The 24307-nt window shown below is 38.3% G+C and overlaps 1 protein-coding gene across 9 annotated transcripts in view; it reads left to right on the forward strand.

Moving 5' to 3' along the window:
- GABPB1 (GA binding protein transcription factor subunit beta 1) overlaps window positions 1–24307 on the forward strand; it is a 79630-nt gene that overhangs the window by 28064 nt on the left and 27259 nt on the right. For 7 of the 9 annotated variants that reach the window (XM_004281282.4, XM_004281283.4, XM_049706077.1 and 4 more), the window contains exons 2-4: window positions 16241–16348; window positions 22317–22484; window positions 24086–24280. In XM_004281282.4, coding sequence (XP_004281330.1) covers window positions 16241–16348; window positions 22317–22484; window positions 24086–24280 — 471 coding nt within the window. Of the gene's footprint in view, window positions 1–16240; window positions 16349–16858; window positions 16931–22316; window positions 22485–24085; window positions 24281–24307 lie in introns of those variants that run through there. The other 2 variants (XM_049706079.1, XM_049706078.1) reach the window with 2 other exon arrangements.

Genomic DNA, 24307 nt, shown 5'->3' on the forward strand with positions numbered 1-24307 from the left:
TAGAAAATTAATTAATTAATTTTGGGGCTGCATTGGGTCTTCATTGCTGTGCGCAGGCTTTCTCTAGTTGTGGCAAGCAGGGGCTACTCTTCAGGAAGTCCTGAAGGGGATTTATTTAGAGAGAAACACGCTCTACAGACAGAGTGTGGGCCATCTCAGAAAGCGAGAGCAGCTTTGGGAGAAACACGCTCCACAGACAGGGCGTGGGCCATCTCAGAAGGTGAGAAGGGCCTAAAAGTTTATTTTTAATTACATGAGCAATATCTGCACGTTATGGAAAACTTAAGAAATAGGGAAGACTAGAAGGAAGGAGAAAAAATCCGTAATTTTCATTATCATGGTATATTGTTTCTAGGTATTTTTCTATAGATTTTTTACGTAGTTAAGATCATGATGTATTCAAATTAGAGTCCTGATTCTTATACTGTTACATATTCTTTGTAAATAATATTTGTAGATAACTACATTATTTTGTTTAAAAGATACCTTTGTCATTTGGACAGACATACTGAAATATTTACAGATAAAACGGTATGGGGACTTCCCTGGTGGCGCAGTGGTTAAGAATCCACCTGCCAGTACAGGGATATGGGTTCAAGCCCTGGTCCGGGAAGATCCCACTTGCTGCGGAGCAACTGAGCCCATGCGCCACAACTACTAAACTTGCGCTCTAGAGCCCGCGAGCCACAACTACTGAAACCCGCACGCCTAGAGCCCGTGCTCCGCAACAAGAAAAGCCACCACAATGAGAAGCCTGTGCACCACAATGAAGAGTAGCCCCCGCTCACTGCAACTGGACAAAGCCCACGCAGGAACAAAGACCCAACAGAGCCAAAAATTAAAAAAAAAAAAAAGATACGATGTTGTTACTGAGTCCAAGCTTGTACTGCTCACTGCACAACAGGGCAGTAAATTGAGAGACTAGTTGTTGGGGCAAGGAACAGTGACTTTATTCAGAAAGCCAGAAGACTGAGAAGATGGTGGACTAGTGACCCAAAGAGCCATCTTACCCTAGTTAGAATTCAGGCTTCTTTTATACTAAAAGGGGAGGGGGCGTGGTTGGTTGTTGCAAACTTCTTTGTGTCGGAATCCTTTGTTCTTGCATCTGTCCACGTAGGTCAGGTCATTGATGCTCCTGTAAACCTCCAATAAGACAAATGCTATTATCTGTTCTGCAATTTTATATCTCTGTGTGAATGGAAAAGTGTTATACCTTTAAAGGTCAGAGCCTTGAGAATGGGCTATCCTGTACATTTCAGTCTATAGACAACATTCTTAACTTGTAGCAAAAGCAATAGAATACAAAGGTTAAAGTAAAAGAAACAGATCCAATATGGAGTCAGATTTGTTCTCCTCTATTACAAGGTTGTGAGTGTGGATGGGAAATGGGCTGGGCATAATCTATATTTGAGCTAGGTGGTGGCGATGTGGAGTTTCATTATACTGCTGTGTCTATTTTTATATATGCTCAAAATTGTCCATAATAAAAAGTAAAAAATATAAATAAAAGACTCCAACATTCCATTATGATCTATCTTAATTTAACTATTGTTTGTAGTAGGGCATTTCAGTTTTTTCCCTATTTTAAATAACATTGCTGTTAATATATTTATATTTTAAATAGTTTTCTTATGATTTATATGAGTGGAATTACTAGGTGAAAGAGTATGAACATTTAAAAAAACTTTAGATGCAGGGCTTCCCTGGTGGCTAGGTGGTTAAGAACCCGCCGGCCAATGCAGGGGACACGGGTTCGAGCCCTGGTCCGGGAAGATCCCACGTGCTGCGGAGCAACTAAGCCTGTGTGCCACAACTACTGAGCCTGCACTCTAGAGACCACAAGTCACTACTACTGAGCCCACGTGCCACAATTACTGAAGCCCGTGTGCTTAGAGCCCATACTCTGCAACAAGAGAAACCACCACAATGAGAAGCCGGCACACCACAACGAAGAGTAGCCCCCCACTTGCTGCAGCTAGAGAAAGCCCGCGTGCAGCAATGAAGACCCAATGCATTCAAACATAAATAAATAAAATAAATAAATTTTTAAAAATTATACAAAAATAAATAAAAACTTTCGATGCATACACAGTGCTAAATTTCTTGTTGCAAAACTTTAGAAGAATTTTACTGGATTTATAATTGTACTCATTGAGCAGAGGGGTGATATTGCAAATTTCTAACTTTTTCTTTTTTTGGGCTGCATTGGGTCTTCGTTGCTACGCATGGGCTTTCTCTAGTTGCAGCGAGCGGGGTCTACTCTTTGTTGTGGTATGTGGGCTTCTCATTGCAGTGGCTTCTCTTGTTGCGGTGTGTGAGCTCTAGGGTGTGAGGGCTTCAGTTGTTGCAGCACGTGGGCTCAGTAGTTGTGGCACGCGGGGCCCTAGAGCATGCGAGCTTCAGTAGCTGCAGTGCGTGGGCTCAGTAGTTGTGGCACGCAGGCATGGTAGTTGTGGCTCGTGGGGTCTAGAGCGCAGGCTCAGTAGCTGTGGCACATGTGCTTAGTTGCTCTGCAGCATATCGGATCTTCCCGGACCAGGGACTGAACCCCTGTCTCCTGCGTTGGCAGGCAGATTCTTTTTTTTTTTTTTTTTTTTTGTCACTCTGCCACCATTCTACATTTTGCCTCTATGGGTTTTTTTTTTTTTTTTTAACATCTTTATTGGAGTATAATTGCTTTACAATGGTGTGTCAGTTTCTGCTTTAAAACAAAGTGAATCGGTTATACATATACATATGTTCCCATATCTCTTCCCTCTTGCGTCTCTCTCCCTGCCACCCTCCCTATCCCACCCTTCCAGACGGTCACAAAGCACCGAGCTGATCTACCTGTGCTATGCGGTTGCTTCCCACTAGCTATCTACCTTACGTTTGGTAGTGTATATATGTCCATGCCTCTCTCTCGCTTTGTCACAGCTCACCCTTCTCCCTCTCCATATCCTCAAGTCCGTTCTCTAGTAGGTCTGTGTCTTTATTCCTGTCTTACCCCTAGGTTCTTCATGATATTTTTTTTTCTTAAATTCCATATATATGTGTTAGCATACAGTATTTGTCTTTCTCTTTCTGACTTACTTCACTCTGTATGACAGTCTCTAGGTCTATCCACCTCATTACAAATAGCTCAATTTCGTTTTTTTATTCTATTTATGAGTAATATTCCATTGTATATATGTGCCACATCTTCTCTTTCCATTCATCCGATGATGCGCACTTAGGTTGTTTCCATCTCCGGGCTATTGTAAATAGAGCTGCAATGAACATTTTGGTACATGACTCTTTTTGAATTATGGTTTTCTCAGGGTATATGCCCAGTAATGGGATTGCTGGGTCATATGGTAGTTCTAATTTTAGTTTTTTAAGGAACCTCCATACTGTTCTCCATAGTGCCTGTACCAATTCACATTCCCACCAGCAGTGCAAGAGTGTTCCCTTTTCTCCACACCCTCTCCAGCATTTATTGTTTTTAGATTTTTTGATGATGGCCATTCTGACTAGTGTGAGATGATATTTCATTGTAGTTTTGATTTGCATTTCTCTAATGATTACTGATGTTGAGCATTCTTTCATGTGTTTGTTGGCAGTCTGTACATCTTCTTTGGAGAAATGTCTATGTAGGTCTTCTGCCCATTTTTGGATTGGGTTGTTTGTTTTTTTGTTATTGAGCTGCATGAGCTGCTTGTAAATTTTGGAAATTAATCCTTTGTCAGTTGCTTCATTTCCAAATATTTTCTCCCATTCTGAGGGTTGTCTTTTGGTCTTGTTTATGGTTTCCTTTGCCATGCAAAAGCTTTGAACTTTCATTAGGCCCCGTTTGTTTATTTTTGTTTTTATTTCCATTTCTCTAGGAGGTGGGTCAAAAAGGATCTTGCTGTGATTTATGTCATAAAGTGTTCTGCCTATGTTTTCCTCTAAGGGTTTGATAGTTTCTGGCCTTACATTTAGGTCTTTAATCCATTTTGAGCTTATTTTTGTGTATGGTGTTAGGGAGTGATCTAATCTCATACTTTTACATGTACCTGTCCAGTTTTCCCAGCACCACTTATTGAAGAGGCTGTCCTTTCTCCACTGTACATTCCTGCCACCTTTATCAAAGATAAGGTGTCCATATGTGCATGGGTTTATCTCTGGGCTTTCTATCCTGTTCCATTGATCTATCTTTCTGTTTTTGTGCCAGTACCATACTGTCTTGATTACTGTAGCTTTGTAGTATAGTCTGAAGTCAGGGAGCCCGATGCCTCCAACTCCGTTTTTCGTTCTCAAGATTGCTTTGGCTATTCGGGGTCTTTTGTGTTTCCATACGAATTGTGAAATTTTTTGTTCTAGTTCTGTGAAAAATGCCAGTGGTAGTTTGATAGGGATTGCATTGAATCTGTAGATTGCTTTGGGTAGTAGAGTCATTTTCACAATATTGATTCTTCCAATCCAAGAGCATGGTATATATCTCCATCTATATGTATCACCTTTAATTTCTTTTATCAGTGTCTTATAATTTTCTGCATACAGGTCTTTTGTCTCCTTAGGTAGGTTCATTCCTAGATATTGTATACTTTTTGTTGCAGTGGTAAATGGGACTGTTTTCTTGATTTCACTTTCAGATTTTTCATCATTAGTGTATAGGCACGCCAGAGATTTCTGTGCATTAATTTTGTATCCTGCAACTTTACCAGATTCATTGATTAGCTCCAGTAGTTTTCTGGTAGCATCTTTAGGATTCTCTGTGTATAGTATCATGTCATCTGCAAACAGTGACAGCTTTACTTCTTCCTTTCCGATTTGGATTCCTTTTATTTCCTTTTCTTCTCTGATTGCTGTGGCTAAAACTTCCAAAACTATGTTGAATAAGAGTGGTGAGAGTGGGCAACCTTGTCTTGTTCCTGATCTTAGTGGAAATGCTTTCAGTTTTTCACCATTGAGGATGATGTTGGCTGTGTGTTTGTCATATGGCCTTTATTATGTTGAGGAAAGTTCTCTCTATGCCTACTTTCTGCAGGGTTTTTATCATAAATGGGTGTTGAATTTTGTCAAAAGCTTTCTCTGCATCTATTGAGATGATCATATGGATTTTCTCCTTCAGTTTTTTAATATGGTTTATCACATTGATTGATTTGCGTATATTGAAGAATCTTTGCATTCCTGGAATAAACCCCACTTGATCATGGTGTATGATCCTTTTAATGTGCTGTTGGATTCTGTTTGCTAGTATTTTCTTGAGGATTTTTGCATCTGTGTTCATCAGTGATATTGGCCTGTAGTTTTCTTTCTTTGTGACATCCTTGTCTGGTTTTGGTATCAAGGTGATGGTGGCCTCGTAGAATGAATTTGGGAGTGTTCTTCCCTCTGCTAAATTTTGGAAGAGTTTGAGAAGGATAGGTGTTAGCTCTTCTCTAAAAGTTTGATAGAATTCGCCTGTGAAGCCATCTGGTCCTGGGCTTTTGTTTGTTGGAAGATTTTTAATCACAGTTTCAATTTCAGTGCTTGTGATTGGTCTGCTCATATTTTCTATTTCTTCCTGATTCAGTCTTGGCATGTTGTGCATTTCTAAGAATTTGTCCATTTCTACCAGGTTGTCCATTTTATTGACATAGAGTTGCTTTTAGTAATCTCTCATGATCTTTCGTATTTCTGCAGTGTCAGTTGTTACTTCTCCTTTTTCATTTCTAATTCTATTGATTTGAGTCTTCTCCCTTTTTTTCTTGATGAGTCTGGCTAATGGTTTATCAATTTTGTTTATCTTCTCAATGAACCAGCTTTTAGTTTTATTGATCTTTGGTATAGTTTCCTTCATTTCATTTTCATTTATTTCTGATCTGATTTTTATGATTTCTTTCCTTCTGCTAACTTAGGGTTTTTTTTCGTTCTTCTTTCTCTAATTGCTTTAGGTGCAAGGTTAGGTTGTTTATTCGAGATGTTTCCTGTTTCTTAAGTTGGGCTTGTATTGCTATAAAGTTCCCTCTTAGAACTGCTTTTGCTGCGTCCCATAGGTTTTGGGTCGTCGTGTCTCCATTGTCACTTATTTCTAGGTATTTTTTTATTTCCTCTTTGATTTCTTCAGTGATCACTTCGTTATTAAGTAGTGTATTGTTTAGCCTCCATGTGTTTGTATTTTTTTACAGATCTTTTCCTGTAATTGATATCTAGTCTCATGGTGTTGTGGTCAGAAAAGATACTTCATACAATTTCAATTTTCTTAAAATTACTAAGGCTTGATTTGTGACCCAAGGTATGATCTATCCTGGAGAATGTTCCATGAGCACTTGAGAAACATGTGTATTCTGTTGTTTTTGGATGGGTCCTATAAATATCAAGTAAGTCCATCTTGTTTAATGTATCATTTAAAGCTTGTGTTTCCTTATTTATTTTCATTTTGGATGATCTGTCCATTGGTGAAAGTGGGGTGTTAAAGTCCCCTACTATGAATGAGTTACTGTCGATTTCCTCTTTTATGGCTGTTAGTGTTTGCCTTATGTATTGAGGTGCTCCTATGTTGGGTGCATGAATATTTACAATTGTTATATCTTCTTCTTGGATCGATCCCTTGATCATTATGTAGTGTCCCTCTTTGTATCTTCTAATAGTCTTTATTTTAAAGACTTTATTTTAAAGACTATGTTGTCTGATATGAGAATTGCTACTCCAGCTTTCTTTTGGTTTCCATTTGCATGGAATATCTTTTTCCGTCCCCTTACTTTCAGTCTGTATGTGTCTCTAGGTCTTAAGTGGTCTCTTGTAGATATGGGTCTTGTATTTGTATCCATTCAGCCAATCTGTGTCTTTTGGTGGGAGCATTTAGTCCATTTACATTTAAGGTAATTATCGATATGTATGTTCCTATTCCCATTTTCTTAATTGTTTTGGGTTCGTTATTGTAGGTCTTTTCCTTCTCTTGTGTTTCTTGCCTAGAGAAGTTCCTTTAGCATTTGTTGTAAAGCTGGTTTGGTGGTGCTGAACTCTCTCAGCTTTTGCTTGTCTGTAAAGGTTTTAATTTCTCCATCAAATCTGAATGAGATCCTTGCTGGGTAGATTAATCCTGGTTGCAGGTTTTTCTCCTTCATCACTTTAAATATGTCCTGCCACTGGCTTCTTGCTTGCAGGGTTTCTGCTGAAAGATCAGCTGGTAACCTTATGGGGATTCCCTTGTGTGTTATTTGTTGTTTTTCCCTTGCTGCTTTTAATATGCTTTCTTTGTATTTAATTTTTGACACTTTTTTCTTTTTTTTTTTTTGTGGTACGCGGGCCTCCCACTGTTGTGGCCTCTCCCGTTGCGCAGCACAGGCTCTGGACGCGCAAGCTCAGTGGCCGTGGCCCAGGGGCCCAGCCGCTCCGTGGCACGTGAGATTCTCCCAGCCTGGGGCACAAACCCACGTCCCCTGCATCAGCAGGTGGACTCCCAACCACTGCGCCACCAGGGAAGCCCTAATTTTTGACAGTTTGATTAATATGTGTCTTGGTGTATTTCTCCTTGGATTTATCCTGTATGGGACTCTCTGTGCTTCTTGGACTTGACTATTTCCTTTCCCATGTTTCGGAAGTTTTCAACTATAATCTCTTCAAATATTTTCTCAGTCCCTTTCTTTTTCTCTTCTTCTTCTGGAACCCCTATAATTCGAATGTTGGTGCGTTTAATGTTGTCCCAGAGGTCTCTGAGACTGTCCTCAGTTCTTTTCATTCTTTTTTTCTTTATTCTGCTCTGCACTAGTTACTTCCACTATTTTATCTTCCAGGTCACTTATCCGTTCTTCTGCCTCAGTTATTCTGCTATTGATCCCATCTAGAGAATTTTTCATTTCATTTATTGTGTTGTTCATCACTGCTTCTTTCATCTTTAGTTCTTCTAGGTCCTTGTTAAATGTTTCTTGCATTTTGTCTATTCTATTTCCAAGATTTTGGATCATCTTTATTATCGTTATTCTGAATTCTTTTTCAGGTAGACTGCCTATTTCCTCTTCATTTGTTAGGTCTGGTGGGTTTTTATCTTGCTCCTTCATCTGCAGTGTGTTTTTCTGTCTTCTTATTTTGCTTATCTTAATGTGTTTGGGGTCTCCTTTTTGCAGGCTGCAGTTTCGTAGTTCCCGTTGTTTTTGGTGTCTGTCCCCAGTGGCTAAAGTTGGTTCAGTGGGTTGTGTAGGCTTCCTGGTGGAGGGGACTAGTGCCTGTGTTCTGGTGGATGAGGCTGGATCTTGTCTCTCTGATGGGCAGGTCCACGTCTGGTGGTGTGTTTTGGGGTGTCTGTGGACTTATTATGATTTTAGGCAACCTGTCTGCTAATGGGTGGGGTTGTGTTCCTGTCTTGCTAGTTGTTTGGCATAGGCTGTCCAGCACTGTAGCTTGCTGGTCGTTGAGTGAAGCTGGGTGCTGGTTTTGAGATGGAGATCTCTGGGAGATTTTTGCCATTTGATATTATGTGGAGCTGGGAGGTCTCTTGTGGACCAGCGTCCTGAAGTTGGCTCTCCCACCTCAGAGGCACAGCACTGACTCCTGGCTGCAGCAGCAAGAGCCTTTCATCCACACGGCTCAGAATAAAAGGGAGAAAAAGTAGAAATAAAGAATTAGTAGAAGTAGGAAGAAAGAAAGAAAGAAAGAGAAAGAAAAGGAAGGAAGGAAGAAGGAAAGAAGGAAAGAAGGGTGGGAGGAAGGAAGGAAGGAGGGAAGTAAGGAATAAAAAAAAGAAGGAAGATAAAGTAAAATAAAATAAAGTTATTAAATTAAAAAATAATTATTAAGAAAAAAATTTAAGAAAACAAAAAACGGATTGATAGAACCTTAGGACAAATGCTGGAAGCAAAGCTATACAGACAAAATCTCATACAGAAGCATACACATACACACTCACAAAAGGGGGAAAAGGGGAAAAAATCATAAATCTTGCTCTCAAAGTCCACCTCCTCAGTTTGGGATGATTCATTGTCTAAAGGAGGGAAGGGAGGGAGGAAGGGAGGGAGGGAGGAAGGAAGGAAGGAAGGAAGGAAGGAAGGAAGGAAGGAAGGAAGGAAAAGTAAAATAAAATAAAGTTATTAAAATTAATTAGTAAGAAAAAAATTTTTTAAAAAAACGGACGGATAGAACCCTTGGACAAATGGTGGAAGCAAAGCTATACAGACAAAATCACACAGAAGCATACACATTCTCACAAAAAGAGGAAAAGGGGAAAAAAATCATAAATCTTGCTCTCAAAGTCCACCTCCTCAGTTTGGGATGATTCATTGTCTAAAGGAGGGAAGGGAGGGAGGGAGGGAGGAAGGGAGGAAGGAAGGAAGGAAGGAAGGAAGGAAAAGTAAAATAAAATAAAGTTATTAAAATTAATTAGTAAGAAAAAAATTTAAAAAAATACGGACGGATAGAACGCTTGGACAAATGGTGGAAGCAAAGCTATACAGACAAAATCTCACACAGAAGCATACACATTCTCACAAAAAGAGGAAAAGGGGAAAAATCATAAATCTTGCTCTCAAAGTCCACCTCCTCAATTTGGGATGATTCGTTGTCTGTTCATGTATTCCACAGATGCAGGGTACATCAAGTTGATTGGGGAGTTTTAATCCACTGCTTCTGAGGCTGCTGGGAGAGATTTCCGTTTTTCTTCTTTGTTCTTACAGCTCCCAGGGGCTCAGCTTTGGATTTGGCCCCGCCTCTGCGTGTAGGTCGCCGGAGGGCGTCTGTTTTTCGCTCAGACAGGACGGGGTTAAAGGAGCCGCTGATTGGGGGCTCTGCCTCACTCAGGCTGGGGGGAGGGAGGGGCACTGCGTGCGGGGCGGGCCTGCGGCGGCAGAGGCCGGCGTGACTTTGCACCAGCCTGAGGCGCGCCGTGCGTTCTCCCGGGGAAGTTGTCCCTGGATCCCGGGACCCTGGCAGCGGCGGGCTGCACAGGCTCCCTGGAAGGTAGGTGTGGATAGTGACCTGTGCTCACACAGAGGCTTCTTGGTGGCGGCAGCAGCAGCAGCCTTAGCGTCTCCTGCCCGTCTCTGGGGTCCGCGCTTTTAGCCGCGTCTCGTGCCCGTCTCTGGAGCTCCTTTAAGCAGCGCTCTTAATCCCCTCTCCTCGCGCACCAGGAAACAGAGGGAAGAAAATGTCTGTTGCCTCTTCGGCAGGTCCAGACTTTTCCCCGGACTCCGTCCCGGCTAGCTATGGTGCACTGATCCCCTGCAGTCTGTGTTCATGCCGCCAACCCCAGTCCACTCCCTGTGCTCTGACTGAAGCCCAAGCCTCAGCTCGCAGCCCCGCCCGCCCCGGCGGGTGAGCAGACAAGCCTCTCGGGCTGGTGAGTGCTGGTCGGCACCGATCCTCTGTACGGGAATCTGCCCGCTTTGCCCCCGCACCCCTGTTGCTGCGCTCTCTTCCGCGGCTCCGAAGCTCCCCCCCGCCCCCCGCCACTCGCAGTCTCCCCCCGCGAAGGGGCTTCCTGGTGAGAAGGGGCTTCCTGGTGTGTGGAAACCTTTCCTCCTTCACAGCTCCCTCCCACTGGTGCAGGTCCCTATTCTTTTTTCTCAGTTTTTTCTTTTGCCCTACCCAGGTACGTGGGGAGTTTCTTGCCTTTTGGGAGGTCTGAGGTCTTCTGCCAGCGTTCAGTAGGTGTTCTGTAGGAGTTGTTCCATGTGTAGATGTACTTCTGGTGTATCTGTGGGGAGGAAGGTGATCTCTGCGTCTTACTCTTCCGCCATCTTCCCCTCGTCCGCCTCTATGGTTTTGCGGAAGGCCGATTCTTAACCACTGCGCCACCAGGGAAGTCCTATTCTAAAATTTTTAGTGAGACAAAGTTTGTCATTAAGAATTGTTATAGTAGGCTTAAATTTTCTAAGTGTTTTTATTCATATTATTTTTTTGAGTGCTAATAACAATTCGCATAGAACTAGTACTTTGTAGTCTTAGAGAGATTTTTCATGTCCAATAGATGCTATAATTCTCACAATAGCTCTTTGAACTATGAATTATAGAAAATCACAACAAAATAGACTTTAAACTTTGCAAATGTAATTATTGGTAGTAATTCCTGTTACCACTAGATGGCCCTCTCAGCATGTACTTTTGAGCAAAAGTAGCAAGTTTATAGACAGTTTGAATTTCCTCTATAGATCTTATTAAAAGACATTTTAATTGGAGTTAAAAATGGTTTATATCAGGTTATATGATAAGCTTTTTTAGAAGTAGTAAAGAAATTCAAGGTGGAATTTATTAGTGGGAGTTTTTTGGTTTTCTTCTCAAGAAGAACGGAGTGTTAAACTAAATGACATTCAGTACCATACACATTATATTTTCAGTAAGTATTTTAAACATTAATTAAAATTTATTGAATTTAATTAGACTTCTCCATATGCTTGTGGAAAAGTTATTTGCCACACCAAAAAAGCAACCTTTTCTGCTAAGCCTTTAACTGATCTTATGTAAATCCAACACTTTATCTCTGAGGATTTAATATAGAGGTAACGAACTAAGTAAACTGAGGGCTCGACATGGAACTATGGTCCCCTTGGTCAATTTTGTTGTCCTAACTCAATTGAGTTCTTCTAAGGGTCCGAATTATTCTACTATGATGTGCATGTTCCTGTCCAGTGAGAATCAGGAGTGAAATTGCTACAGTTTGGTATTTTTGTCATCTTAACTTTCACTAAATTTCTTGACAAGAAAATTAGAACATCTTTGATTTTGGTCTTACTTGATCTCACATGTATTTTCTTCCATTGATTTTCAATATTATTACCTCTATTGCTCTCTTTTATAATAAATATTTAGTATTGCCCATTTTACTAACTTGAAATGAAAATCATAGTTAATATTATCTATCTGCACAATTTCAACAAATCATTATGATGCCCTAATTTTAATGTAAAGGAGAAGTAGAAGGAAAGCAATTTATAATAAAATGTGTATTTCAATATGTAAGTACTGGAGCAGACTACACTAGATGAAACAAGAGGTAGTCAAATGCTTGCGCCTGTACATAGAATGACTATGAATCACTGTGAATGGGATAGCTGTGAAAGCTGATTATAATACATATTGGTGATTCAGATACCCAAGTGGCATTGGCATTGGTGACATGATTTTCCAAAATGGTGAAAAACTCTTAGTAAAGTTCTGAATAAAACAAAGAGATGCATTGTTGCAGTCTAGAAAATTTGGGGTGCATTAATATGTGGGAAAATTCGTTTTGTTTACATATTAGTTCTAGTCTTAGATATATTCAGTGGGACCTTTGAAAGTCAACAAGACATATGACAATTCTTTGCCATACCGGATTGTTTCCTGCATTGCTGGACCTCTAGTATCTCTGGCACTTGCCTTTTAATTGCTGGTAAAGTATTCGTCCCATCCCTCTTCCCAGTAATCCCTAAAATGCCTCTATATAAATCCAGAGGATCCTCTAGGGGGCAGTGCTGCTAACATTGAGAACCACCAATTTAAAAGTATCTAGCTACATTAATCTAAACACCTGTATTTCTCATGGAATTTCAAAACCAAAGTAACTTAAGCATCCTAGGTCCTTAAATATGATGTTTTAAATAGTTAAGAAAATTGCAGAATTATGTAATAAGTTGATTTGTTCAAATGCATCATTGTTTTGTTGCAGTTCTTATAAGCAGATCAATATGTTTGCTATTTTAGGTCCCTAGTAGCCTCCATAGTCTTTATTTTTTCCACTCTTTCTGTTTAGTAAGTCAGTAGTATATAACTTTCTTTAATGTCACTGTTTACTTATTTAACAGTCACACAATTTGTCCCTTAAAAAAACCCCATTGTTTAAATTTGGAAGATATTACAGAAACTTTGTGAAATGGAGGCAGATTTTCCCATAATCATACCACCCTAACAACTGTTAATATTTTCAGTATTTTTTTCTGTATATGCATATTTTGACATTCAAAAATTAGTTTTGTGTCTTTTCACTCAACATGGCATAACTTTTTAATATTATTATATAACTTCAAAAATATTATTTTAAATTACTGCATCCTATTCTGTTAGGTTCCACAATTTAACTATTTTCCTACCTTTAGTTTGTTCACATTATAAAAACATACACACATATTTTTTATCTGTTTCAGTATTTTCATTTTTCCTTTAGGATAGGTCTTCAGAACTGGGGTCATTTATTAGGTCATTAGGATTAGGCTAATATTTAACAAAAGTTACATTTTTTTATAACTTCTGTTAAAATTGCAAATTGACTTTAAAAGTTATTTACTTCACATTTTTTGAGCATCAGTGATACTGAACATGTTTAGTGAATTATTTCTATTTTCTCTTTTAGAAAATGTGTGATCTGCCCTTTGACTATTGATCTGTTGGGTGCTTGGTGGTTTTTTTTGTTTGTTTGTTTTCTCTTTTCGAATCAGACCTTTTAAATAATATTTCAATGTTTCTTACATTCATTTTTATGCTATCTTTGATTTTAGTTTGATTATTTTATTTTTATTTTTATGAGACGACAGTTATCTACTTGTACAAGATAGTATGTGATATCAAGGAAAGAACATGGGATGTGGAGTCAAGAAATCAGGGTTCTGGAAGGAGATATTTATAATACATATTATATCTGACAAAGCACTCATATCCAGAATGTATATAAGAATGCTTACAAATCATTAAGAAAAAGGCAGACAATCCAATTTCTAAAGAATGAGGAAAAGCCCTAAACCACCACTTCATAAAAGATATCCAGATATTTAAACCATCTGGCAGTATCTATGCTGAATGAATGCAGATTGATTTTATATTACTGTGTAAGACATATTTAAAAATGTGTATTTGGGGGAAATACTTACTTCATTGTAAAACCAGGTTAATATTAAATTTTGGTCATCCAGACTATAGAACACTGTCTTTGTTAGTATGGCCAGTTTAGATTTTACTGTATTTCTGTAGAAGAGAGATCAGTTTTTTTTTACCTTATTCTGCCTTTAGTAGGACATTATTATTTCTGATTCTTTGCCTATTGAATATGCTATTAATTTATATCCAGCTGGTACATATTCCCTAGGAAAAATCCTTCGTTAAAGAACAGTAATCTCTTGATTTTAGTGCTTTTAGTGGGATTAAGGAATATTTTGGGTTCCAGTGACTCCACCAATGTATGAATGAGAGAATGGGAGGAAAAAGGAAAGGAAATCAGACATTCAAGGGTGAAAACGTGAATGTCACAAAAAGGCATAAAAGACCCCCCACATAAAACCCACAAGTGCATGTGGTTATTTTTCTTATTCTTCACCATAGGATATATTATGAATTATTTCTATTCTTACAAAGAGAACAACTATAAAAAATTCTTTCCTGTTTGGTGACAAATGCCTGTTTTGGACATGTACATCTCACCTAATCATTGTGTGAGCCTCCCAGTATTAACATCTGCTCCTGGTCACTCTTTTTATGTTTGGTTATTTCTGTGTTATGAAATCTACTAAAAAATACAATAATTTAAGCACAAACTTGTGTTCTTTTGGGGACATTTTTTAATCAACCTTTAATCAACCCTTTTAGATTTCCTAACACCTCTAATTATGAGATGCATTTTGTTCCTTTCTGGTATAAATAACCTCTGCAAGCTCTGTCAACATTCTTCTCACACACATACTCCTTTCCCCTCTTTTCTTGAGTAATTCCTGTTCATACCAGATTGGGATATACTAATCAACCTGACATTCCTCTCTTATAATTTATTTCCCCTCAACTCAAAGAGTATTCACTTTTTGAGACAAATTCATACCTGAGGCACATTTTTTCTTGTGTAAATTTCAGGGGTTCCATATCTTCCCATCCCCACAACCTTCAAATTCTACCTGTTTGCCTTTCTTCCAGATACATATAACATCATTGAATAGTCTTTCTGGATTTGGGAACTTTCTTCTTCTAGAAGTGTCATCTTTTGAATTTGAGCATTTCTGATACTTTCAAATCTTTCTTCTCCTATGTACTCCTGACATGATCTTTCCTTAACACATATTTCAATATTTCTTATTCAAGATGACACAAACACACATACACACACATGCACACACACACATCCATCCTAGGCTGTGACATTTTCAGATATCTTGTATTCAGGATGTGGGGCATACTTAATTTATAGGTTCTTAGTGAGACACATACTCTATTGATAATACTGTTAGACTCTCTTTTCATTATTTTCACTGAATGTGAATTGTGCCTTTTTTTAAATAAATTAATTTTATTTATTTATTTGGCTGCATTGGGTCTTTTTTTCTTTATATTTATTTTATTTATTACTTATTTTTGGCTGCATTGGGTCTTCATTGCTGCGTGCAAGCTTTCTCTAGTTGCGGTGAGCAGGGGCTACTCTTTGTTGCGGTGCGTGGGCTTCAGTAGTTGTGGCTCACAGGCTCCAGAGCGCAGGCTCGGTAGTTGTGGCACATGGGCTTCGTTGCTCCACAGCATGTGGGATCTTCCCGGGCCAGGGCTTGAACCTGTGTTCCCTGCATTGGCAACAGATTCTTAACCACTGCGCCGCCAGGGAAGTCCCATGCATTGGGTCTTCATTGCGGTGCATGGGCTTCTCATTGCAGTGGCTTCTCTTGTTGCGGAGGCTTCAGTAGTTGTAGCACGCAGGCTCAGTAGTTGTGGCTTGCGGACTCTAGAGCGCAGGCTCAGTACTTGTGGTGCATGGGCTTAGTTGCTGTGTAGCACGTGGGGTCTTCCTGGACCAGGGCTCGAACCCATGTCCCCTGCATTGGCAGGTGGATTCTTAACCACTGCACCACCAGGGAAGCCCTGAATTGTGCCTTTTTCTGAAAGAACTTACATGCACATTGCCTGTATGAGGGTTGAAAATACTTATTTTCAAATTCTGAGCACATTCACTGTTGCTAAAAAAAGTTATGGTAGATTTATTTTAAATTTTGTACCACTTAAAGAGGATAGTATATTTACCTTATTTCTATTTACATTTGTGAGAAAACTTTATTGCTGCAACTCCTCCAGTGAAAACAGTTTGTTGCTAGTTTTAAATTTTAGACAAGCTTTCTTTGCCACTTACCTCTTCTATTTTTTACCAGCTGTGTTCGGAGAATTCAAATTAATTTTATTATCCTAGTTAAAAATTTGATAAGAAAGAAAAATCTGTTCCCAAAATTCAAATAAAAATTGCTTTTATATGATCTGTAGTTTCAGAGGAACTATATCACAACCTTTTGAAGGTCTAATTGAGAACTGACTTATTAGTGAAGATAGAAGGGAAAAAAATTATGTCATAATGTATAAATGGAGATGTTAAATTCATCTATGTTTTGTTTAGATGTCCCTGGTAGATTTGGGAAAGAAGCTTTTAGAAGCGGCTCGAGCAGGTCAAGATGATGAAGTTCGTATTTTGATGGCTAATGGAGCTCCTTTTACTACAGACTGGGTAAAGAATGGTTTTAATGTTGTGGGGTTTTTTTGTTTTTTGTTTTCTCCTCCTCCTCTTCCCCCTCCTCTTCCTCCTCCTCCTTCTCCTTCTTCTTCTTCCTCTCATTTTTGAGTTTTTCCAGTTAAAAGTTTAGCCAGTATTGTGTTTATAAGTGGTGAAAATTTAATTTTTTTGCAAATTTGTTTGCAATTTTAGAATTATAGCTTGCTTTTAAAGAGAATGGTTCATATACTTTTTTTTAATAATAGACCACCTTATCCAAATATTCTGTCCACACATGGGTTTTTCTTTAAATTACGGAGTTTAGTAATGCAGGATGAATGTAAAATGTAGCTGCTTGGGATTTAATTTAAAGGCCTTATAAATAGCACAGGTAGAATTTACAATTCAGAAAAAGCAAATTTGGTGTTAATGTTATAATTGATTCTAAAAAAGGAAAAATGTTTGCATTTCAATTGATACTTGTAAAACTATTGCAAACATCACTCAGAAGGAAGAAAGGAATGAGAAGGAGTTCTTAGTAATTACAGAAGGCAATTGTGAAGAAGACAGAAACCATAACTCTGTTTAATTCTGCAGGTAAATCACAAGGGATATTCTTGGGAATGTGGAGGGTTAGGAATATGGATTAATTCTCCCACTGGTAACAACTAAAAACTCCAGAGTTTTGATTTTGTTGTTTTTAGCTTACTTGTTCCATGTTCTTTTTAACTTTTCATTCAAAACAATTTTTTTTAGTATGGAAAATTTCAAACATAAATCAACCCCTGTATACCCTTCAAAAATTATCAAATCAAATGAATCTTATTTCCTCTATAACCCCATTTACTTTCTTTGTTTAGTATTATTTTAAAGTAAATTTCAGGAACCATTTTGTTTCATCCATAGCTTTCAGCATCTGTCTTTAAAAGATAAAGAATTTTTGACTGAGTATATTAAAAAAAAATCTTAAGGGCACTGATGAGTTAGAAAGAAAGTAAGGGATTATCAAGCTGAAAAACTAAGCAAAGGCCATAACCCAGAGAAATTTCACCCTTAGAACATTTGCTAACTCAGTAAATTTGCCAGTTGGTGTTCTACATCCCCGGCATAGGTTACTTAAGATAAAGACCTGAGACTGCTCATAGAGGGAAGTCTCCTAGAGATCCTTTCCCCATAATACTGGAATCCTAAAGAGATGTACCTTCGTTGTAAGGGTAAACCAGAAATACCCCCTCCATCCTCCTACCTGATCCTGCCCCTGCCCCTGCCCCTGTTGTTAGGATACTGCAAGGCAAATGAACTGGCTTGAACTAAGGTACCAAATGGAGAGAGGAAAAATGTTGTTGACGAGAATTTGGAGTCAAAAGCCATCCTTTGCACACATTTGTGGCCTTAACTCATAAATACTTATGTATTCTGCAAAACTCTGAACTGAAGAATGAATTTAAAATTATCTTTGGACTAGAGGTTACCCTTGGTTCCTGACACAAGCAAATGAATATCCTTTTTGGAGGAACCTACCTTCCTCCCAGGCTTCATATCTACAAATGAAAGTCCAAGGAAAATGAACAGTCAAAAATAACTGAACACTGGGACTTCCCTGGCAGTCCAGTGGTTAAGACTCCGTGCTTCCACTGCAGGGGGTGCGGGTTTGATCTGTGGTCGGGTAATTAAGATCTCGCATGCCACGTGGTGCGGCCAAACGAAAAAAAAAAACCCAACAAAAACTGAACACACAAGGACACAAGGCAGCTTGGACAATAACCCACTGGAACAACTGACAACATAAGCAGACCTATAAGGACTTTAGATAAGATTTTAATAGCAGATTAGGAATAGCTGAAGAGAAAATTAGTAAACTGAAAAACAAAAAAAAATCATTCAGAATGCGGTGCAGAGAAAAACAAAAAAATATAAAAGATGTCAGGAGTCATGAAGGCTAGTGTATGAGAAAGTCTAACATATATCTAATCATAAATCCACAAGGAGAGTGAAAATAGGGATGAAATAATTTTAAAACATAATGGTTTAGCTTTTCCAAGACTGATGAAAGATGGCAGCTCACAGATTCAAGTAGCCCAGAAAATCGCCAGCAGAATCAGTAAAAATAATCTATATCTAGATACATCATAGTGATCCCGTAGTACATCAAGACAAAAAGAGCCTTCAAGATACCAATGAGATATCACGTCACACCTGTCAGAATGGCTATCATCAAAAGGTCTACAAATAAATGTTGGCAAGGATATGGAGAAAAGGGAATCCTCGTGCACTGTTGGTGGGAATGTAAATTGGTGCAGCCCCTATGGAAAACAGTGTGGAGGTTCCACAAAGAGCTAAAAATAGAACTACCATATGATCTAGCAATTCCACTCCAGGGTATATATCTGGAAAAAATGAAAACTCTAATTCGAAGAGATACGTGCACCCCAATGTTCATAGAAGTACTGTTTACAATAGTCAAGATATGAAAGCAACCCAAGTGTCCATCAACAGGCAAATGGATAAAGATGATGTGGTATGTACACGTACAGTGGACTATTACTCAGCCATAAAAAAGAAAGAAGTTCTGCCATTTGCAGCAATGTGGATGGATCTGGAGAGTATTATGCCTAATGAAATAAGTCAGAGAAAGACAAATACTGTATGATACCATTTATTCGTGGAATCTAAAAAATTAACAAATGTGTATAGCAAAACAGAAACTGGACTCACAGATACAGAAAACAAACTAGTGGTTACTGGTGGGGAGAGTAAAGTGGGGAAGGACGAAATAGGGTATAGGATTAAGAGATATAAACTACCATGTATAAAACATATTAGCAATAAGGATATATTGTATAGCACAGGGAATTGTAGCCATTATTTTGTAATGACTGTTTTGTTTTTTTTTTTTTTTTTGCGGTACGCGGGCCTCTCAATGTTGTGGCCTCTCCCGTTGCGGAGCACAGGCTCCGGACGCGCAGGCTCAGCAGCCATGGCTCACGGGCCCAGCCGCTCCGCGGCATGTGGGATCTTCCCGGACCGGGGCACGAAGCCGTGTCCCCTGCATCGGCAGGCTGACTCTCAACCACTGCGCCACCAGGGAAGCCCCTGTAATGACTTTTAATGGAGTATAATCTATAAAAATACTGAATCACTATGCTGTACACCTGAAACTAATATAATATTGTAAATCAGTTATACTTCAATTAAAAAAAAATGTATAAACCCTGAAAAAAAAAGACAAAAATCTTAAGAAGGATTAGTGTCCATAATACATAGGGATTCCCATGACAGTGATGAAAAACAAGACAAAGAAGATAGGGCAAATGACTTGATATGGTACTTGACTAAAGAGAATGTTTGAATAACCAATAAACGTGAAAAGATGCTCAGCTACATTAATGATTGGGCAAATGCAAAGTAAAATCATGAAATACTATTGCTTATCCATCAGATAAGAAAAAACTAAACAAAAAAGTCTTTCAGCACCAACCGTTGGTGAGGAGATCCATAAATTGATAGAAACATTTTGGAGAACAGTTTGGCAGTACCTAGTAGATTTAAATGTGTACATACCCTCTGGCATAACTATTGAACTTCTAAGAATATTTCCAAGGGAAGTTCTTGTTCATGTATAAGACTGTTTTTAGTAGCAGCATTATTCATAATAAAAAACTGGAAACCTTAATGCTCAACAGTGGATTGGTTAAATTGATTATGGCTTATTCATTTGGTATAAAATCATAGAGCAGAGAAAATTAGTGAACTATACTTATATTCATCAACGTGGGTGAATCTTATGATATTAAGCCAAAGAAGGCAAGTCTCAGAGAAATACATGCAATGTGATTCTATTTAAATAAATTTCAGAGCAGACAAAACCAAAGTATATTATTTAGGGATACATAGTAATTTTTAAAAAAGCAAAGTAAAGCAATCTTTATTACAAAATTCAGACTAGTAATTACCTCAGGGGTTGGGGGAGGGGCTTATTAGGGAGTGGCACGTGGGAAGATTCTAAATTGCTGGTAATGTTTTATTTATAGACTGTGATGGTATTTACTTTATTTTCCTCCTTCAAACTACATATATGTACGTATATACATATTTTGTATCATCAACCAAAAAGGTAAGGTCTCGAGAAGAAAAAATTACAAAAGAAACCATTTTATCACACTGAGCAGAACTCATGGTTGCTAAATAGGCTATGGAGATATTTCATTAAATATTAGAATTTAAGAGTATAGAAAAGGCCAGTTTTAGAAAAGTATGATAGAGCATGGAGGAAGAAAGGATTGTTTAAAAATCTTCTTTAATCTGCAGGAATGACCTTCCCTTAAAAATACAAGGCTTTTAATAGTAATAAAATAATTATTCCCAGGGTAAATGATTTCCATTTTTACCATATATTGAGAGCACATACCTAGCTTTGTATTATGACTCTTACTTGTGTGACTTCAGGCAAATTAGTAACCTCTTTGTGCCTTACTTATTTTCTTAAAATTTTTAAAACTTTTTATTATAGTTGATTTACATTGTTGTATTAGTTTCAGGTGAACAGCAAAGTTAATCAGTTATACATATATCCACTCTTTTTTTTTTTTTAAGATTCTCTTCCCATATAGGCCATTACAGAATATTGAATAGAGTTCCCTATGCTATAAAGCACGTTCTTACTAGTTATCTGTTTTATATATGGTAGTGTGTATATGTCAATCCCAATCTCCCAGTTTATCCCCCCCTTATCCCCTGGTCATGCCTTAGTTTCTTTTACTGCCAAATGAGGATAGTAGTAGTACCTGTGTTTTGAGGAGATTAAATGATACAATAGGTGTAAAGGTCTTAGAATAGTGCTTGCTATGGAAAGTGCTTAAATAAAAACCTTAGTTGCTATTATTACAGCAGTGGTCTTAGCAAATTGCATGTTCTAGTGAACTATCTTGGTTCTTTAGAACATGAGTGCCTTGGTAATCAGAGAGTTGTAGGGACTTTTTGTGCTTCTAAGTGCATGTGATATAATGTAATTCTAGTTTTCACCTATTAAAAATTATACCTCTGGGCTTCCCTGGTGGCGCAGTGGTTGGGAGTCCGCCTGCCGATGCAGGGGACACGGGTTCATGCCCCGGTCCGGGAGGATCCCACATGCCTCGGAGCGGCTGGGCCCGTGAGCCATGGCCGCTGGGCCTGAGTGTCCGGAGCCTGTGCTCCGCAACGGGAGAGGCCACAATAGTGAGAGGCCCGCGTACCACACACACACACACACAAAAATATACCCCTGATAAGGCTCTTCTTCACATTTTAGTATGTACTTCTGTATATTTTGAATGTAGCGTGACTAGGCCACGTGGAACCAATTTCAGGAGAACTGGGCTCTCTTTTGGTTCTTTTTTTAAAATTTTTACTGGAGAATAGTTGATTTACAATGTTGTGTTAGTTTCTGCTGCATGTTTTGGTTCCGTCTTAACTCACCTTTAGCAAGTGCACCTCACATCAGATTTTTTCCTTGAAAAATGACTATATGAACTCCTTTAAAAAGATCACTGAGGTGCTTTAATTAATTTATTTTTAACTCCTAGAAACAGTTTAATGTAAAAATGTACACTGTTACAATTATTTGATGTGAATTTCATAGATGAAAAGTTTTGTGTGAATGGTGTGAGGAAAACTTTCTAATGCTTAAAAGTTTCTGACCCTAATTATGTCTAATTCCTGATGAAATTAATTTTGTTTAGACTATCTGATAACAAAATAAAGAAAGCAAGTTTGAATTAAGTGAAATATTGTCATTTCTTCCTCACTGAGAAATGAATGGGAATTCTTGAAGGCCCCTATGAAGAGACTGTGGTCAGCAAAAATTATTCCTTTTCAGTTTTGAGTTACTGTGTAAACATTTGATATAAAGAGAATCTGTTTGCTCTGTAAACAGAATATGTAAAGTAGAAGATAGAAGTATATTTTAAAATGACTATAGATGTGGATTTTTTTTCTTGTGGTATAGCTTGGAACTTCTCCACTTCATCTGGCAGCACAGTACGGACATTATTCCACCACAGAAGTACTACTCCGAGCCGGTGTAAGTAGGGATGCCAGAACCAAAGTGGACCGAACGCCGCTGCATATGGCAGCTTCTGAGGGCCATGCCAGCATAGTGGAGGTTTTGCTTAAGGTATGTGTTCTCTTTTTGCACTTTGCTTTTGAAAGTAAGACCCCAAAGGCTATAAAACCATAGTGGTTTTATAAGAGGGAGAAGGGAACTAGTTTTGTTACTGACAGGGTTCTTGGACTCCTTAAGGCCAGACAAGTAATTCAGGCAAGGCTTTATTAGGACTTGTGCTATAGCACTAGGGAGCGAAAACAAGTATCAGGTTCCCTTGCTCGCTCCCTGACAGGGGAGGAGCTGGTCCCTTAAATGCAGTGAAGGTAGGGGCCAGTCCAGGGGTCACATGGGAGGGGTGGCTTGGGTGGTCTGCCCACCCCCTTAGTGGTGCTGTATGCAGTACCCTGCTTTTGCTCCCAACACCTCAGAAGTGGCAGTTGGGTTTTTGGTCTTTTGTATCTTATTTTTCATAATTTGCCCCAACTGCACATGCACGCAGTTATTTTTAGTCCCTTATATTAGTTTCTTTGTATTCTGTCGCTGGAGGAGATGTTTGTCTAGGTGAAAGCACTGCAGCAAAGGGTCCCAGGTCCGAGCCTGTCTCTGTTTTATTGAATGTCTACTTTTTTCCCCCATGTTATCTCATTTTTTGTGTGTAAGCATTCATTTGAGTGAAAATTATTTTAAAGTGTTATTTTGTGGGGGGAAAAACTTCCTCATTGTATGTTTTTAGTTAAGTCAGACAATTGACTTCTTAGATCTTGGTCTTTGCTGTGGTGAGGGACTACAGCTTTGTCTTACTCAACATATTTAAAACGCACATGGAAGGGAATGTTAGGCTTGAATAATTAACAAACAAATAATACAGGCAGGGCTTTTTCTTTAATCATCTAAATGCCAAAGAGAAAATTCTGAAACAGAGAGTGATAGATTTAGATATTCTTAATTCTTTTTATTCTGGCCTCTAGATCAACTTATCCAAAAAACATACAATATAAGCCACGAGTACAAGTCACGTGTAATTCTAGATTTTGTATAGCTACATTAAAAAAGTAAAAACAAAATAATTTTAATATTATATTTTATTTAACTCGGTATATAGAAAAATTATAATTTCAACATGAAATCAATTTAAAAGTTATTGAGATGTTTTACATCCTTTTTTTGGTGTGAGGTCTTTGAATTCCAGTGTGTATTTACATGCACAGCATAACTGTATTCGGCTACACGTGTCTAGTGACAACCATAATGGATAGTGTATCTCTTGATAGCTCCCTATTAATTCATTATATTGCACTGGTTTTGAAAGCAAGGGATATTTTTGTGTAAATAAGGAGCTGGAGGGTTTTGGAGGAATGTTCATAGTTTTCCTTCACACCTTATGCCATTCTAGCCCTTCATACTCATGGCTGGATGACTGAAAAAATAATTGCTGTACGCCTAAGAAATTAGAAGGAATGCAATTAGGAAAGCCAACATGATAGGAAACTGATTACGTGACAGATGTGTGGTGATTCCTGGAACGTGTAGATCATTCAACACACAAAAATAAAGAGTTGGTCATATTAGTAGCAAATTCTTGGTTTAAAGCACAGTGGCTAGTATTTTCATATCAGGACTTCTTTATATTTCGTATTTTAGAAATTTCTTATTTTGAAATATTTGTATAGCATGGCGCTGATGTCAATGCAAAGGACATGTTGAAGATGACAGCTCTACACTGGGCCACAGAACATAATCATCAAGAGGTGGTGGAACTCTTAATCAAATATGGTGCTGATGTACACACGCAAAGTAAATTTTGTAAAACTGCGTTTGATATTTCAATAGACAATGGGAATGAAGATTTAGCAGAGATACTACAGGTAACTTTTGGCTTTTAATTTAAGAAA

The sequence above is a fragment of the Orcinus orca genome, chromosome 2, assembly GCF_937001465.1.
Source record: "Orcinus orca chromosome 2, mOrcOrc1.1, whole genome shotgun sequence".
NCBI classification, from domain to species: domain Eukaryota; kingdom Metazoa; phylum Chordata; class Mammalia; order Artiodactyla; family Delphinidae; genus Orcinus; species Orcinus orca.